At 38.1% G+C, this 20,016-nt stretch overlaps 1 protein-coding gene across 2 annotated transcripts in view; it reads right to left on the reverse strand.

Annotated features, from left to right (window-relative positions):
- Positions 1 to 354: 354 nt before the first annotated feature.
- The window catches only part of EPDR1 (ependymin related 1), a 31,723-nt gene continuing 12,061 nt past the window's right edge, over positions 355 to 20,016 (reverse strand). For both annotated transcript variants that reach the window (XM_064670043.1, XM_064670032.1), the window contains exons 2-3: positions 5,321 to 5,529; positions 355 to 2,504 (exon numbers count right to left, since the gene is read on the reverse strand). In XM_064670043.1, coding sequence (XP_064526113.1) covers positions 2,314 to 2,504; positions 5,321 to 5,529 — 400 coding nt within the window. In that variant the 3' untranslated portion in view covers positions 355 to 2,313. The remainder of the gene's footprint in view (positions 2,505 to 5,320; positions 5,530 to 20,016) is intronic.

A 20,016-nucleotide genomic window follows, 5' to 3' on the forward strand; every position in this document is an offset into this window, starting at 1 on the left:
CGCATGCTGTCCTTCATATTCAGTCCGTGGCTAATTTAAAATACGTAATCCTAAATTTTGTTGTTTGACATCTCTTTGACAACTCTCTTTATTGAATGCGTAGAGCATAAACACGAAGAAAACAGCATTGTTTTAGAGGTACATATTTAGGCATATAAAAGTGCCCTGCATGTCACAGCAAAATTTTTAAAGCACTTTCGAGTACCAGAATTTTGCAAATTTATATTTAAAGGAACATTTAATGTTATTGCTAGAAATTACATCACTGTCAGCAAAACATAATACAAACACTCGGATTACCCAGCTATCTGCTCAACCGCAACAAAGCCATCCAAAAGGATACAGTACCACAACTTCATGTTTGCTAGCTGGATTTATTATATTTTCCAGATTCTAACAAGACACATATTAAGAAATGCATGTTAATCATTGTCCTAATGAGAACAATATGCAGTTAGCGTTTAGGTTGACACAAAAAATACAGAAGGCGAGTACAGAATAAATGCACTCTAAATTCAAGGAAATCCAATCCTTCTTTCCACAAGCGTGTTTCAGTGAACTGGCCTTGTACAAGAGAAATTTTTTAATGAACTAGCTAAATTTCAACCGATATGTATATGTGCTTTCATTAGGCACAGGGCAAAGTAAAATGCCATTCTGACCACAGCTCTGAAAGTAAAATAACCACTGTCCCACTTGCTTACGCACAAAAAGCTATGACCGTATGAAGCACCAAAAGCCAGCCCAGCATCTCTCTTTCAGAGATATTGAACTTCCCAGTGTTGCACTGTCTACAGCCAGAGAACTTCTGGAGCAAACAAAGACCCCAAATGTATAAGAGGACAAGAATCTGTCTTTAAACTTATTTGCAAATAATAAATAAAATGCATGCCTTACAGAATAAACCAATTAATTTCATTCGGTAAAAGTGCAAAACCCATCACTATTCCACACTTCTGGGAGCCTGAAGGGGCATGAAGGTTTGGTTTGAATTTTCTAATGCAAAATACGTGTGCCTCCTGTACTTTTTTGGTTAGTTGCGCTTAATGAAACTTTCACTCTTTCCACCAGAAAAGGATGTGGAGATAATAAGATTTTAGATGCCGATGGAACAGCAAACAAAGCAGGTATCAATGTAGTGGATGCAAAAGAAAGCAAGATTGTCATGTCCATTTAGATTGCAGTGCCTTGCTGCCGCACTGCACAGAGGTCATCTAAAACCTCTCCCTCCCATTCCTCTCTCCCACCTCCCTACGCAGGTCACACATATCTGTCTTTCACTCCATCTGGACCACCAGGCACTGTGTGAAATATGATTTTTCCTTTACTAACTATGCACTGAGAACGGCCTTTTTTTCACATCTACCTGGAATTATAAAGGTAGATGTGAAAGACTGAAGACTTTTGAAAACAGCTACTAAATATTTAAGTCGTTTAGAGTACAATACCTTTTAATCTCTTTGCATATGTTAAAGCTAGTATTGCCTTGAAAAGTGAGTGCTGAAGCAAAATATGACTGAAAAATATCTCATCGCATCCTACTGGAACCCTTCCCCAAAAATGTAGTAAATGAATGAAAACTTTGGCTTACTGGTTTTGGAGGCGTACCCCTCCCTCCTTCCCTTCCTTTCACACCATTGTCCCAAGAAACAGAAAAGTATTTTTTGCATGTCAGCTAGAATTACATGAATAAAGCTACTCCAGTTTCTTTTTAGAAAGAACAAAAATAAGCTTGAAAATTAGACTACCAGATTCCTGAAGAGTAGAAAGAAAAAAAACAAACCAAACAAACAGAACACAAAGCAAACTAAAACCAAAAGAATAAATTTCCACAATTTTGATGTATATTGTTTAAAACAGTATTTTTCACTTAGGGATGAGGTTTAACTCAGCTCATGTTTCCCCCCAAGTCCCCAGAAGTGACAACAACATCCAACTTTTCCTTCTAGACATTATCTGTATTGCAGTCTGCTTATGCTTTGTTCTCTTGAAAAAATAAATAACAAAACCTTTGCAAAAGGAAAATCAACTACAGCTTAAATAAATAGTACCCAGAAATATTATCTTAGTGGTAGCTATATAATACTGCAAGTGCATCACTGAACAGATTAATGTGATCGAAAGAGATTTTTTGAGTTATATATTTCACTTAGTTGTATGTTTATATTCTCTTTCAAGTGAAAACTTACAAATTCCCAAAATAACAACAATTAGCTTGAACAATCAGGTTAGACATTGGCAGCTGACTATTAGCTAATAGTCAGCTATTAGCTCAGCTAATATGTGTTTGCCCAGGTCAGCCAGTGTCCATAATCAGCATTCATCTTTCATCCTTGTCAGCTGGGCTGTCTGGCAAGTGCTCGGTGGGGTAAACACCGAGGGGTCAGCAATGCCCGGGTGTATATCAAAGAAGCGAGTGGAGGATGTCACCTTGTATTTCTTCGTGTAGGTTTCCTGTACTGGGTAACAGTCTTTGACGGTGTAAACGCCGACCCACGATTCCACTGCAATAAAACAGAAATGTGACTGCTTTAGGTGACAGGAATGAGCTCATGTGTCATGATGATGTCAATCAAAAAAAAAGGCCACTCCTGAAGCCAGGCCTACAGGCTGGAACTGCCCATAGTTCCATCCCTATGCATGGTAACACCAAGAAAGGCTACAAAACTGGTGTAATTTGGACACTGCAATGATCTCAAACCTGAACACGTTGGTGCCAAGCACATTTCAAATCATGAAAACATCATGGCACCAGTATGTCAACTTTCAAGTATACCTCTACTGAGGTTTAGTTTAGTATACTTTGTTTAGTTCCAAATTTAGTTATGTTCTGTGCAAGTCTAATTTCTCTCACTTCTCATGCCCCTTTCATGTCAGCAGTTACTTGCTTCACTAGTGAAGCAACGAAATGCTTTCTTTATCCAGGAAGCAAATTTTAGTGCCATCAGGTTGGGTAGCACTGCAACCTTTCACCTTATACTCTTCTTCTGACAAGCTGAAAAGTGTGATTATTGAAAACCCATGGTCTATTTCACAGTGGCTTTCAACACAGCCTTTGACACTCTAAAACACTTAGTTCCCCCAACTGTGTAGGACATCTGATTCCTTCCCATGCACAGGAAGTTCTGCACTCACCTACCTAAGGAAGCATTTGTCCTCTGCTGTGCTGGGGACTTCTCTGCACCAGAACTGACAGCCTGCTTCTACAATTGTTGGTCCCCTATAATCTCACATTGATGATACTCAGCACAATTTTAATCTGAATAAATTAGACTTTGTTTCAGTTTTTTCCATCTGTCTCAAGCATAGAGGGTTTGTCTCATTAGAAGAGGAACATTTCCAAATACAACTCCAGTGCCTCAATCTCTTCTTTTAACTCACTCCTGTGGTTTAACATTGTCTATTGAGATTGTCATTATTGTGTTATTTTTTTAAATTCCTATTCTTTTCAAACACTCTATGGTGCAATAGTTATTTCAAGACTGCACTCAATGCTGATCTCCTCCAGGTGTGTGATGTAGCAAGTCTGTCCCTTTTTTGACTTCAGTTGAATTTCATGAAGTGTTAATCTCAGAGGTGTTCCCTTGTTATCTTTCCCCCTTGTTCTCTGCCATCACCTCTACTTTCACCACTACGTTATTTTGGTAGTGGCAGCAATATTGTTGAGGTGGCTTCCTTCAAGTACCCTTCACTTTTATATCTCTTTTATTAATCCCACCCACATTATCTGTGATCACTCTTCAGCCCTTCCATCATACTTCACTTCATCTTGTTGTTTTATGCATTTCAGATCCCTTATTAGAAACTGATGATGTTAAAATTACCTACTATGATCATAAATCAGCTCCTCTGAGGGATGCATGGAACAAATTTTTCTAGTCCCGAGGAAGCTTATTTTCTCTCACTCAGCAGCAATGACACACTTATTTTCTGTCCTTCCAGTATTGTGTCATATGCTGTACCACAATCACATTACTAGAAATAGAAAAGTTGGGACATGAAACACACATAGAGTATCTAAAGAAAGGGTGGCAAGCTGAGCAAAATTTGAACATACCTCTCTGGAGCATGTTAATATACCAAAAAACTTTCTGACCTCAATGAATCTGGTTTTGAGTGTACAAAAATGGATTAATCTTTTATTCAACAAGTCTTCTATCAAAATTTTGAGTAAAAAAATCATGGTAAAATATGATGCTACCAAGGCAGCCTATATCTCCCCTGAAACCTTTATAATTTAAACAGAAATATAAAATCCAAGCCAATATTAGCTAAAAGGTGGATAGACAACTTCAAGACATTATTTTGATGAATTATCATACAGAAAAGCACTGGAGATACAAAATAATACAGGATAAAAAAATCACACCTAATTACTGAATGTATCCACATACTAAGTTCCATAAAAGTTCCAAAAATACCAGATCTGAAAAATAAAAACTCTTGGAGTAAGTGATAATTCGCCTCTTGTGGAATACCAGAGAATATGTCGACTGAGTTACAGAGGTCTAACGATCTTATCCTTCATTCTCTACTTCATTTTTTCTACTTTTATTCAAGAAAGAAATATTTTCCTCTGGCTAAATGCTCAGCTTCGTAACTAGCCTATATATTAGACATCTATAACCATAAGTATTGCATTAGTTGAATAGCGGAATATATTTTTCACGGGGGTTTTAAAATTATTTTTATAGTTGTCTGGGTCATCAATAAACCATAGATGAATTGAAACCAATGTGCTAACAAATTGCTATGGGTTCAAAACCTAACATACCATACCCTGGAAAATTCAGCTTACTTTTTTTTATGATGCAGGTGTTCAGCTGCCAAGTGCAGAACTAAGCCTTGAGAGCAGATATTTCTTACTAGTATAGTGGAAAAGAAAATTTGGGCACATATTAAGGATGTCAATGGTAGCAGAACCATGTGACTGACATCTACTTTGTTTCTATTATGCAGACTCTAGTTTGAGTGTGTGTGTCCCTAATTAGAGTACCAATTCTTCTCAAGGTAAATTTTGGATATAGACTGCCAGATTCAGACACAAAATGGTGCTGTTCCATGTCAAAATCTGTATGATATGAACTACAATACAATCAAGTCCCTTGGACATAATTAATCCTGCTGAGATATGGAACATTTTCTTATATAAAATTCATTGTTAATAAAATTACATGGTGTGCACAGGGCATTTTTATTATTTCTTCCAGAAAATTTTATAGAAATATGGAAAGCTGAGGTGAAACAGGAATAATTTTATTTTTCTCTGGGCAGCAGTGATATTGATTATTATTAAGATAAAACAAAAACATGCACATACATTTCCTGGCTGGTTTTCTGTCAGACCATTCCTGTACCATAACTTCATCTCCAGGTCCCCCAATGTAGTACTGATCTTCATAAGTTGAATTGGCAGGAATATCATATGGATCCCATGGCTCTGTCAGAGCAATCTTTGAGCAAAGCTTTGTAACTTGTTCAATCTGAAACATCACTCCATCTTTGTAGAGCAGTATATACTCAAAGAATCTGAAACATTAAGAAAAATAAGTTAATATACATAGCCTTTTTCTATACTAAGCAGGAGCTTTGCTGATACGTAAGCTTGCCTTTGACTTCTTAGTATAAGAACATTTTCACTTGCATTAAACTTTGCCAAACCTGGAGAAATGCTAACCAGTTGGGCTAAAATTTCCCATGCTGAAAGTTTGTCTCAGCTGACTCTTTCCAAAATAAATAAGTCAGGCTGAACTGGTTCAGCCATTTCTGAGAACAACAGAACAACTTTTCTGAGAACAACTGAGAGAAAAAACATGTTATTATTCCTAGGTTTTGTTTTGTTTTTTAATAACTGTTTCATTAAAAAGCTCTAGTGCCTCCATGTTTCGGAGAAAGGACTTAAAATTTTGGCAGGGGAAAGGTTTTTATTAAAAGTTGCCCAGATTTGGCTAAGTTAGAAGCCGTTGAAAAAATCTGCTTGCATAGGCTGGATAGATTCACTTCTCCAAGAATGTGAGAGCCTTTTTCTGTGCTGGTTAGATGTGGTATCTGCCATCCTCACAGATGCTCCTCCATGGCAACCAATGTAGCTTAAGTGGAACATGCCTGTAAAGGGGGAAGTACATGTTCCCAAGGGCAGAACTGAAAAGCTCTCCCTCCTAATGGCACAGTTTCTCTCTGGAAGCCACCAGACTCAAGAATCAGTGAAAAGAGAAAGCAGAGGAACAAAAAAGTAAGGTGGAGATAAGGAGAAGTGTGGAGCTCAACGAGCTTGAGAGGCCAGAAGGTGAGGTCAACAAAAGGGATAGCTAATAAGGACTTTAAAACAATGTTCTATCAAGTCTGAAGGGCCCAGGCCATGCTCTGAGGAGAGATGATAAGTGTTTTCATGGACACTTTCGTCTAGTTACTATTTATAGTAGTCCAGTCTACCATGAACACTGTGGCTTTGTTTCCATATCTTTGAAAAAGACGTAGTATGATCCTTACCTTCCAAATAGGGACAGAAACAGAGAGAAAAAGAAATCAAAATTATCAAAAGTATCAGCTGATTTTGAATACTCAGCTAGAAACACTGGAAGCCTAACTTCTCCAGGGTGCTTTGCATTACCAATCAGAAGTTGTTTGAAGCACATCTCAAAGCATCCTCATGCATGCTCTGCACCTTTTGCAAAGGACTGACGGATGTCATTTTCCAAACCCTCCAAAAATGTGCACTATTAGAGGCTTTCTGTGAATATTTCATCTCAAGTATTTGGCTACAACCTACTGTTATGCAGTGACTCTAGAAAAAAGGAAGGGAGTAGCTTCATCTTGCCCTCTGTAATACTCTCTTTCTATCTGTAATTCCTTGCTTCGGTCATAATTCTGCCTCCATTTCCTACAAAATGGCTTGGATGTCTTTTGACACAGGCATCTTCTCCATCTCGAACCTGATGCTAGCCCCTAACACTATTCATCCTGTGCCGTCAGCAGGATGGGAAGTTGGTAGAGAACATTGCATAATCCATGTAATTGAAGAGATGATACACAAAACCAAGATGGGACCCTACTCTGTGCTATTTCCCAACTCCTGCATGTTTCTCTTTGTAGTCCTCGCATTCTTTTGGGGAGGCTGCAAAGTTTACATAACATAGGGATGAAACCAAACAATTTACGGTTTTAATTTTTGTACTACACCATTGCATCAGACAGGAAACACTTCGCCCACCACTGACACGGTGGCATTTAAAGGTTGCAGTATGAGAAGGGCCTAAGCATGGTTAAAAGCATCTAAGCAACATTCCCATAATTTCTTGATAAGATCCTTTATCCAGCATGTGTCGAAACATAGGCAGGCTAAATGGCATTAGCCAAACTGAACAGTGACGAAGAATAAAAGGGGACAAGGAAGCTGACATGAGGTAAACTGGGGCCCATCTCTTACAAATGACCTTGCACAACATGTGACGTAGCTCATCCCACTTTCTGAGGGAGTCAGTCACTGGGAACTTCCCCCAAATTAACAAGACTCACACAAAGAGGCTGACAAACTGCAAGACTATATATTAGCTTCTTCATGGTAAATTGTTCGCCTGCCCATATCTTAAAATATTCCTACTTCTGTCATGAGTTGTGCCAGCCTAAACTCACCTCCCATGTTCTTAGTCAAAGACAAGCCTTCCACAGTCATGATACACTGCTGAAAAATTCAGTATATTTATAAACCATTTCCACAGAAACCTAAACCTGTGACCACATAGGGACATATGTAACTTTTTATCACATTTAGTCCAGAGAACATACTCACAAGAACAATAAAAAACAATTTAAAAAAAAAAAATCTGGTTTTCAACCAGACTCTAATGACTCAACTACTCTACAGCTGATTGCCCAGTAGCTCCCGTAAAAGTGGGATGGGAAATGCCTTACAGAGGAATCTATCAACGTTTGAGGTATCTGAGTGATAATATAGTCATTTTGTGAACGAACAAAAGATCCAATGTATTAGAAAAGCATTGCAAACTACTGGGAATAAAAATTAAACTATTATATTTCTTCTAAAATCCTTACTTTACACTTAATTCACACAGAAATTTTACTCTCATTTTTAACAATATTTTGTTATGTTTTCTTTTTCCTTATGCTTTCCCTTAGAAATTATTTCATGGAATAAATATCTTCTGTTCTAAATTTTGTAACCTGTGAATTGATATCATTGCATGAGGGACATGTGCCACCTTTACTCAAGTGAAACAGTAGTTCAAACTTTGATCTGACAAATGCATGTATTTAACTTCCAGCACAGGAATAGCCACTGTAACTTCGACAGATGGCCTGAATACTTGCAGAAGGAGGGTCCAAACTCATCTCCAAGCATGTCTCTAGCACATATTCCGCAGAGTAAGAGGCTTCACCACCTACATTTTTGGTTCTGGGAGAGCTAGACCGAACATATAGGTAACAGACACCAGTCACTCACTTTGATATGCTGCTGGGATGAACTCAGCCTCTACGTGGCAGGCACAAGATGAGAACTGCAGAGAGTGTGGCTCTGCTCACTGTGCATGGCAGCCCTGGGTAAGCAGGGGCAAGATTTACACTGTCCTTGTTCAACCCAGGTGTACCTCACATCCAAGTTTTACAGATAATTGCTCTATGTTCTGGAAATAGCAAGCACAGAAACCTAAGATTACACAGGATCTGAGTTTAACAACATTCTGTTGTTGCTTTATAAAGAGAAGTATTAACCAGCCAAAATGAACAACAAATTGTGCATGAGTATAAAAATTATAATTTTAAAGCAAAATACTTTAAAATAATAATTTTTTAAAATTTTTTAATTTTTTTTTAACAGTCAAGTCCTAAGTATACTCCCTCTATTTGTTTTAGGTGCCTGAGATTTCACTGGTTCTTTGAGGGAAACACAAAGTCCTCAAAATAGGTCTTGGCAAAGAAACAGGAGAGGAAATTATTTTTAATTAGTTTGGGGGTTTTTTTCAGAAAAAAGTAACATATTTGCAGCCTGTGCCCACCTCTAACACTATTTTAAAAATAATTTTATTATTTTAATTGTAAGTTCAAGAAAGCCCCAACCTGAAACCAGGTACCTCAACTATGCACCTTGAACAGATTTGAAGAATTTAACTTGGACAAAAAAACCTATTTGCCTGACTGAGATTATTTCCCTTCCTTTCCTATCCTATTACACCCTGCCCTGTTCTATGCCCTTGTACACTATGCTTTGAATAGTCTCATGATCTGTAATACTCCCTTTGTCCGTGCCTGAAAAGGGATAAATTCCATCATTTAAAGACATACACACATTTTTGCTCCTATGCTTTAAAGAATTTCTTAACACTGGACCACATCCTGCACAAATAATTCCATTGACTTTGCTGGAAGTAATCATGTCACACAGGTGGGATACATGCTGCATTCAGTATTTTCTTCTCCTGAGCTAAGGAAGTATTTTTCTGAATAAGAGACCAACTGTGTTCAATGCAACGCCAGAGTACCATTGCCACGAAAGCAAGAGGTGAAGCACTTGTGTTGAAGGAATACTGCAAGGAGCGGGTGTGCATTCAAACACTGTCTCACCTCTGAAATTCCTCCTGAAATTTGGGGAGATAGTTACAGGTGCCTCTCAGGAGACAGCCCAGATAACACAGAGACACCAACAGAGGCCTGAACCAATAAACTTATCTATTGACTTGTCTTCCAAGTGCGTTACTGCTCTGCATGTTATTAATGCAACCCAAAACAATGAATTATTTTTCAAAATTTGTCAGAAAAAAGTCATTAGTCTCAAGATCATGCTACCAGCTTCTTTTCAGGTGCTCAGTCTGCAATGAGCCCTGTGTCCTGTGCTGGGTCTTTCCCAGTCCTGAAGCATGGTAGCCGGCCCATCACCTAACACATCTATGTGTCTCCTAGAGTTTTCTTCTGCACTTCCAAAGGTTTCCTCATGAGCATCAAACCTAGAAGAAAGGAGCCACTTGCTGTCCAATTGCCATTGTAGTGACTCAGAGGAGCAGAGGTTGTGACAGGGGCATGGCAAGACCTATGTGATATTCTGAAGAACATCAGACAAGGTCACTTTCCAGAGAGAAACAAAATAATGGTCTGAGACTGAGATTGGGTAAAAGAAATTTCCTTGTGTGCTAAATCTGGCTCTGCATCATTTTGCTCTGTGGCTTTGGACAAACAACTTACAGTACAGGAGCCTTAAAATGCTGTTCTTGTTGGGTTTTTTTGATTGCTGTAGTACTGGAGAGACAAATCATCAATCACAAACCAGTTGTGCAAGGCATTGTATTAACAAAGAACAAAACCACAAATCCTGTTCCAAAAAACAAAGGAACAATTGCTTTTGAAAAACAGACTTTCCTGTCCTGCAAAGACATATGGGGTTTCATGTATCTATGGCTTTAACCTGTCAATTCAATTTTCCCAGCTGCAGCTATTGTAACCTTAAAACTCTCACTCATGATAGCCAGGAGTTATATTACCTAGTATTATAAAGCAACTGAAAAATGGAAGCAAAATTTTATGCATTATTTGTATCTGAGATACTGTATTACTCGGCAGGAAACTGTATTTGCTATTTAGGATCTCAAGACGAGGTCACCGCAATTACTTCCAAGCTAACTTTTCTTTCTCTTTTGAGATTAACTGAAAGCTTGAAGCATCTTTCTGCCTTTGTGGTACTACTTAATTCTCTGCTGGTTCTGTCTGTAAAAAGGTATTTTTAAATTACTTGAAAGAAGTAAATACTAGAAATATATTTAAGTAGAAGAAATTTCACTAAAATATTCCAAACAAATTCTCTGTTCTATTGTGCATGGACAGATACATCCAGATATGTAATTCTTGACTTATCTTGTATCCTCTTGACAAAATATTCCACAACAATATCACCATTTTTTACATGTTTCTTACTGAGGATGTACTGGGAGAATGAGAACCTTTACTAGGAGTGTGACTTTATAACCTCATCTTCTCAGGTCTTTAGATTAAGAATATTTCAAGGGAGCAAAGCTGCCAAGCAGACATGCAGACAGTTGATAAACACTCATCAGGTCAGGAACATTCATCTGCTCTGGCAAGCTCATTTCAAAATGGAGAGGCATTCGTTTTTCAGTATATTTCTGGGAACTCCTTTCCTCTTTCCCATGAAGCTTTCGGTAATTTCAGACTTGTGTTTTTCTTCTGGTGTATCAGACCTCAACAACAATAGTAATTTACCATATTTGATCTCACATGTTTGGCAGTGGTGCAGGAGTATGGTATATTGTACAAATACAGTACTGTGCAAATACATGTGACAGTAAATGTAATCTGATATTGTGTAAAAGCAATATTTTTTAGTCTGACTTAAATCACTCATGGACTGTAAAGGCTTTTTTTTGTTTTTGTTTCTTTTTTTTTAATTTTAAAGGCAATCAAGCCCACTGTATCAGGTATCTAATTAGCAAGGTATATGAGGAACTTTGCCAGCACTGCCAGTTTCTGAAGCAGAGAGAATTAGGCAATTTAAATCCTGTTAATTATGAAGTTTATGCAGAAAGAAAACCTTAAATACAGCAATCAAACACTGCAAAGTCAAAGATACACCAGCCAAGAGATTACATGCTTTTGTGACTTTAAGTATGAAACTAAATTAAAAAAATATGTAATTTCTTATTATTATTTTATTTGTTTCCCCATAAATTAGATTAGCTACTTTGGCAAATTCTAAAGGAAATTAAGTTCTTTGGCAAGAATGCTGTTTCCCTCGCTGTCCCTTTTTGGCTATTTGACACTCTTTAATAATCGACCAAGCCGCACCCCTGAGAACAATGTATTGTAATTGAAGTTGAAATTCAGAAAAACAATAAAGCATTGTGTTTAAGGGAGTTGTGTTTTGCAAGGGGCTAGAAGATGCACTGTACTTAACAGGAAGCATCTGTGTGTTTCCATAAGTAATAGTATATTCATGAACTGGAGCCCTCGGCAGACACCAACACAGCTCAGAAAGAAAGGAATGGAAGATATGACCAGCATACCATAATGCTTTCTAATGAATCAATGGAATCACCTCCTAGGGACTGCGGTATATACTAGCAGAACCACATGATATCAAAATACTCTTGAGGTCAGAGATTATTTTCCTGTTCTCGGGTTTGTAAAAAAGTCTAGTACAGTGACACTTCCATGAGTAAGTTAATAATAATAAAGGTTACTGGAAAAGCAGAGCAGGGCTTAGAGGAGACCAAAAAGAGTGAGGAAGGCCAGGAATCACCTCTCAATATATACTAAAGACCTTAGAAAAGACAGAATAATAAGGAGGGAAATTACATGGAAATGCTCTTTTGAGAGTGCAGTTATTTTAAGGTACTCTGTCAGCTTGTAAAGACATAAGAAATAGGAAACAGAATTTTAACATGTAGAGAGAGCCAGAAAAAACATGGTTACAATGACTGAGAGTATCTCCAAAAAGCAAAAAAAACAAACATATCCCAACATAAAAGACATACCTGTGTTCCTGTTATTAATTTTACCTCTAGAGACCAGCCAGGAGCCTGCAGCTCATGCCACAGCAGCTGGAAAGCCCAGGAGCAATGGTGGCCAAGCCTCCCCACCCTGTATAAATGGAGCCCTTAGGGAGCACTAAAGGACAGGGCAGGTAAACCAGACGTGGGGCAGCAGACCATGTGGAAGGATGTGCAGGAAGGGTCCTGAAGCCAGTCCTGTTTAATATCTTTATCCATGAGCTGGACAAGGGGATCAAGTGCACCCTCAGTAAGTCTGCAGATGACACCAACTTGGGCAAGAGTATTGATCTGTTGGAGAGTACAATGGCTCTACAGAGGGATCAACAGACTGAGGCCAATGGTATGAGGTTCAACAAGGGCAAGTGCTGGATCCTGCACTTGGGTCACAATAACTCCATGCAGTGCTACAGGCTTGGGGAAGAGTGGTTGGAAAGCTGTCTAGTGGAAAAGGACCTGAGGTTGCTGGTCAACAGCCAGCTGAACATGAGCCAGCAGTGTGGCCAAGAAGGCCTAGAGCATCCTGACTTGTATGAGAAATAGTGTGGCCAACAGGACTAGTGCAGTGATTGTCCCCCTGTACCCAGCACTGGTGAGACTACACTTTAAACACTGTGTTCAGTTTTAGGCCCCTCAATACAAGAAAGACATTGAGGTGCTGGAACACATCTTGAGAAGGGCAAGAGAGCTGGTGAAAGTTCTGAAGTACAAGTCTGATGAGGAGTGGCTGAGGGAGCTGGGGTTGTGTAGCGTGAAGGAGGCTTGGGGGAGACCTTATTGCTCTCTTCAACCTCCTGAAAGGAGGTTGTAGTCAGGTAGATGTCAGTCTCTTCTCCCAGTGAACAAGCGATAAGACAAGACAAAATGGCCTCAAGTTGTGCCAGGGGAGGTTTAGACTGGATATTTGGAAAAATGTCTTCATCAGAAGGGTTGTTAAGCATTGGAACAAGCTGCCCATGAAAGTGATTGAGTCGCCATCCCTGAAAGAATTTAAAAGACCTGAAAATGTGGAGCTTAGGGACATGATTTAGTGGTGGACTCTGTAATGTCAGCTTAACTGTTGGACACGATGATCCTAAAAGTCTTTTGCAATGTAAAAAATTGTATGATTCTAATTGTCAGATTCATCTGGAGTTTTCACGTCTTTCTCTTAATCGGGGTCTGAGACAGGATATTAAATTGGATCTGCCCCATATGATAACATCTATTTTACACATCAGAAAGGTGTAGCAGAATGAAGTTCCTTAATCACAAATAACTAAACTTACATACTCTCCTTTTCCAGACACATACTTTAGAATAAAAAAATATAAAAAAATTATTTTTTCAACCAGAAGTGGGTACTGTAGGTTCTTACACACCTCAACTTCTGTGTATAAACAGAGAAGGATCTTCAGACACCATGAACAGGGACTACATGAAATTCAGGAGCCCTGTAATGATCTTCATCGAGATTGTAAATGCCATCATGCATACACTTGGCCAGTTAGTTGCTTTTCAGTATGTACTCCTGTATTAAAGGTAATCATGAAGAAGTCTAAGGAACAGACTGCCCTTTGGAACAGATGGGGAGGAGGTCCCTATTCTGATAGAGCAAACTTTTCTTTCACAATGGAATATTCCCTGGAAAAATTTGTGAGGATATGCGGTTGTACCAGATCGCTGCCCCAAGATGTAATGATTTCCACCTTCCATCTGCAATGATTTCCTTAAGAGGGATGATTCAGGTCTTTCAGATATCTGTCCAATGTGAAAAATAAAAAACACTGCGTCTGTTTTCAAGAGAATTTGGAAGTTAGGCCAGACAATCAGACAAAGCTAAGTACACTTCAACTTCATAATATCTCTATCCAAAGATCTGAGTATAGCTTATTTTTAAATCAACTTTGTGAAAGACGGAGATTCACTTCACTGGAAAAAAATGCAATGCAAAATCCTGGCACTGAATTTCATTCTTCTTTCCCACCTTCAATGTAAAATAACTTCTTCATTTCAACCAGAAGTCTATGTGCAGGTCTTTTTCTTATTCCTTCAGCAGCTATCAATCAAAATATATAATATTGTTAGTGCATAAATTAGTGACTGGATTCAAATACAATGTGTCAGTACGGCAAAATTCCAGGTGGAACTGACTGAAAGTGTGCAAAACAGAAGAATTACGGGAAATAAGGGCATGTCTGTGTGAAAGAAAACATATAATTAAGGAAGACGTTAATTGCTCCCATGGTTGTAAAGGAAATGGCATTTTGAACACATATCCATTGAGATGTGGTACAGTACACAGTAATGATTCAGAAAGGGAAATTTACAGTTCTGTGTCAATTAAGGAGGTCATTTACTCTGCTCTGCTTAGCCCTGACGAGGCCAGTGCTGATGCTGCTCCTGGTTTTGGATGCCTCACTTAAGGGAGCAGATAAACAGATGGGATATAGTCCAGAGAACAGCAAGAACAGTGTGATGTTTAAGAAATAGGACCTGTGAAGAAAGTGAGCATGTTTAGTCTACAAAAGCAAGACATGTATGATCATAAGCTGGCCAGTGTACAAAAAGCTAAAAATTAATACCAACTGTTCTCCATGTTACCTGAAGCAAGGAAGGTTTACTTAGGAGATGCTCTGAAAATGTCTGTATGTCTTCTAACATTCCAGCTTTTACAAGAACTAGTAAGAAAATCAGGGATGAGGGACATCCCCATATAAAGCTTTTCTTCTCCAGGATGGAGGAACAGGTTATATGGCAAGGTGAAGACCTTCCCAGCCTTACACATAAGTGATTGGAGAATATTGATGGCTGCTCCTCCCTTCTGGTAACATACTAGCTTAATCAATTAGTTCTGATACTATCAGTTGTATGACAGGGATCCTTGACAGAGCTCCCTGCCCAAAGATGCTGAACAACCTTTTGGGTATCACTTCCTGAGACCTCCAAAAGCAACAGTGGCACACTCTGAGGAGTCTCAGCAGAGGGCTCCATCTTATTTCACATGGGGATTTGAGGGATAGTGCCACCTCCTGCACACTGATGACCTTCAGCTCTGTTTGCTTGTAAAATTAACCCTAATTACACCACCACGTTGTTTTCAGTGCCTGAATGAATGAAAGAAAAATACTGTCTAAAATCAGGACTGGGGAGATAGGATTCAAATGAAACATGCTCAGCATTCAAAGGGAGTAATTAAAAGGTTGAACTATCTGCTAAACTTGCTCTTCACAAAACTGTTTTTCTGCGGTCATCTGTAGAGTTTTTGTACTTTTTATTATTACAGCAACTTTTCCACCTCTGGGAGGCGGGAAGCAGCTTTCAGCAGTCACCACATAAACTATGCTTGTAGGAATCCTCTGTAAGCAATACCCATGATGCATCACAAGAAACTGTCACACCTCTGTACGTTCTTAAAAATCAGCTGGACTGAAAATACATAAATAATTAATGGATGAAAATCAATTTCAAAACCTTTCAAGCCATTGAGTACTTGCTTTAGGGCACACATCAGTGTGTGTGATGCAGAACCATTTCATAGGTTATCTATTAGTCCATCACAGAAACAACAGTTGCTGAAGACATTGCAATCAGCTAAAGGAAGCATGGTTAAGCATACATTTCTATTTTTAAGAATGTTTATAACCATTTTAATTGTATTAAAACCCTGACACGTTTATTTTTCATTCAAGAACAGTTCTAAGAAGTAGTAGCAAAGAGGGCAAGACCTGTAAATAATATTGGTATAAATATACTGCACTGGCACAGCTGAAAGTTTTCCATTACTCAGGAAAAGGTCACTAGACCTATTGAACATGTTTAGACTACCCCTGCTGCTTAAAACATGACAGAAATAGCTTTCCCATTTAGAATCTGACACAAATACAAACTGAAGTCTTTAGCAAACAGGTATGCTTACCTAATTTTGGGGTGTTTTCCTGACACAGAGCCCAGTGTCCTACATACACTCACAGGGTTTGTAGGCAGTTTACATAAACTGCCATAGTTTTCTTTGACCTTTGCTTAACTATATGAATTTGGAACTTTTGTACATGCTGAAAGGCTTTTCCTTTATCATTCCTATAATCATAAGAGAAATGAAAGAAACTCTTGCTTTTATAGTGAAAAGTATTTTATAATTACTTTAAAATTACAGAGTCTCATATTTGCATATTACAGTTTTTTGCTGCTTCTAATGGCATTATTTTATACATTTAATGGGCAAGACGTTCACAACTGACCAGTGATTTTGAACTGCTTCCTATTTTGGATGTTCAACATGAAGGTACTTGAAAAGGACAAATTTTCAGAGATAGTATTCAGTATTTTCTAAAATTCAGTGACAGAGTATACATTGCAAAATTGAGGTGCCCGATGTTACTACACACTTTCTATTCAAAGACTACATAGGAAACTTCTGAATTCTCTTCCCAGAGAAATGCATGAGCAGAAATCACTTTTCTGCCCATCAGATTTTTCTCTCTCATCTCTCATTTCCAATTGTCAAGAGACAATTGTTCTTTCCATATCATAACAACAGATCCTCATCTAACTGCTACTATTTACAATTTCCATCTACCAATTATGTAATTAATCTGGCTCTATAGCCCCCGCTCCAAAATTAACCTGACCCAAAGTCTTTTGAAATCAGCCAAAAAATTTCACTGATTTTTATAGATGCTACATCAGGTGTTTATTACCTGTTCCATTTCAAAGAAAAAATAAAGCTGAAAAATGTTTAAAACCTAGCATGGCTATCAACTTATCTCAAATGGTCAACCTGAGGAGATGGTGAAAAGCAAACATAACATTTTATGCAATCTCAGTTCCCTAAAACGGATTTCCACAAGTGTAGGCCAAACTTGGCATATTCTGCCTTTCGTGATATTTCTTGTTCTCCCCTTTATAGTGTTTTGGGCTTTCTTCTTAGGCAAAGTAATTAATATCTTGATATCCTTAACACTTAAACTATATGAAACATCTTTTTGTCATAAAAACTCCTCTTTGGGACTTTTTTATGGAGCCACTTGCTAAAGCTAACTTAACAAAAGTCCTATACCTCTGAGAGTATGGAAATTCTGGAAAAAAAGAATTTGCATATGAGAAATCTTTGCAGCATATTCATTTATCCATTTTTTTCTGGTCTGTCGTATCTCTTGGTGTACTTCATCTCCTATGTTCTCTGCATTGGAGAACCTGTAGTTGGACTTGTTTAGGGAACAGGAAAGGAGAACAGGGAGCTGGCAAGGAGAAAAAACTGTAGAGGAAACTCATTCTTGCCAAGATAGTGAAAAAGATTTCTGCACCAACCAAGCCCCATGTTGCCTGCCCCAGTGCTCCACACTGCAGGTGTATCTCAAGGGCATTGTAGCTGGAGGCTGCTATGACCAGGTCTAACAAAACTCAATTTCTACATACACTGCTTCAGTATAAAAAATTTGTGCTAACAATTTAAGCAGACTTTTGTCTTTACATTTGATGCTCGTTAATACGCTGCACGAAGTTCCTAGCAAACATCATACACATATTGTAATGATGAGATGGTCTTCTACTTTTCATATTATTTTAAGGGACGTTTCAAAAAGAATACAAAAATTAGCTACAAAAATAATCTGTGGATTTTTACAGCCTGAAACTGCATTCAGATATTTGGGGGGATGAGTTATGAAGACCAGACTAATTATTAATGGTGCAGCACTTGCAGCACAGCAGATAATTCATTAGTGCAATGTGGAAGAGAATACTAAATAATTAAAGAACACTTCCATGGTTAAAACCTATAACATAAAGTCCATTGAACTCACTGAACAATGTTTATAGTTACTATTGCTACAGTACATAAGCATCTCAGTTACAATACATGTTCTGCAGAGACATAATACAAGCTTTGTAAGTGAATTTTTCCATTCTTTCAGAGAAAAGAAATGCAGAGAAACAAACTATGTTTCAGACGTGTTAGACTTGAAAAACATGGTAAGATCCACCATGGATCCCTTTACCAGGCTCCGGCTAAGCAGTTGTGGTATCTACACTTGGCAGTGCCTCAAACATCATCTGACTGTACACCACTTTGACCTGGCTTGACTATGTTAGCACGACTGATGTGACAGACCGGGTACTCTGGACATATCTAAATTATAAATACTTTTGTCTTCATCTCTAATGACTGTTTTCTACTTCAGAAGACTTTACCTTAGGAATTTAAGAACTTAAAATAATCTGGTTATGAGATACATATGTTGGGAAATAACCTACTCTTATAGTCAATGTAAGTAACAAAAAATTAATATAAATATGTCAATAAACAAAGAACACAAATAAATTTATTGAGAATCAATATCTAAATGCTTACATTTGGTTTAGAGACAGGCAGAACAGACAATAAGTTAAAACAATAGCAATTTTCTTATCTTCTGCTATGTTGAGGCAGTTATTTGGTCTCTTACATTTTCACTCTTCAGTAATGGGGATAAACAAAATGCAATAGGGTGTCTCTACTTTCATGCCCCTACCTTCTTTTACTCTTCCTAATTCTTTTTTTCCATCTAAAAAGGCACAGGAAGTGCCTCACCTTCACACTTTATCAAGCACATTATCCAAATTTGTCCCTTCCACTGTTTTTTGGCACAGATAGAATAACAAACCCATCTGGCTTTGCAAATCCTGTGTGCTTTTCTGCACAGGTATTTAAAGTGATACAAGAAGGTGTCCAAGTCATCATAGAATCATAAAATGGCTTGGGTTAGAAGGGACCTTAAAGATCATCTAGTGCCACCTCTGCCAAAGGCAGGGATATCTTCCACTAGACCAGGTTGCTCAAAGTCCCCAGATACCATCACAGATAAGAAAAAAGGAATTAATTTCTTGTATAGAAGATGTAAGTCAAAAAATTTGGGTCCGATTAAATAGTCGTGTATTAATTTGGGAACTAAGTGTAGTAAGAATTCCTCATTCTGTACAGAGCTCTGCTCTCCAAATAATAAACATCCTCTGAGAATTGCCATAACTGCACAGGATGAATAAACTTTCCAGTGCTGGCTGCCTAAAAGTATGGTGGAATCATAAGTTTCCTGGCAAGAAAAGTATCTGACTATGATAAAATCACAGTTGCAAATGGTATTAAGAGATAGTGAAAGAACAAAAAATGTAATCTTTCTTCACTGTGTTCACTGAATGGACTCTGTGCTCCATATGAGTGTTTAAAGGTCTTTAGCACTGCCATGCACAAAACTGCCCTTGGAAAATCTGAGGAAAATCTGGCCGTTTCCCGCCAGAAACATTAATTTCTGAAACAACGTGTATCCATACAAACAGTAGGTTTCCATGCAGATAGACTACTTATGGCGAAGTTTCCAGCTGTTCAGCAGCTATAGACATCTCACACCAGTTTTCCTGCGCAGGGTTTCACCAAAATAAATGGCAAATACACACACTACATTTTTAGGAACCCTCTTATCTACCGAGCCATCTGATTTTCAGACGAAGTAGCAACCATGAATTTCCACAAAGAACTGACAGGAGGAGA

The sequence above is a fragment of the Pseudopipra pipra genome, chromosome 1 (genome assembly GCF_036250125.1).
Source record: "Pseudopipra pipra isolate bDixPip1 chromosome 1, bDixPip1.hap1, whole genome shotgun sequence".
In the NCBI taxonomy this organism is placed as follows: domain Eukaryota; kingdom Metazoa; phylum Chordata; class Aves; order Passeriformes; family Pipridae; genus Pseudopipra; species Pseudopipra pipra.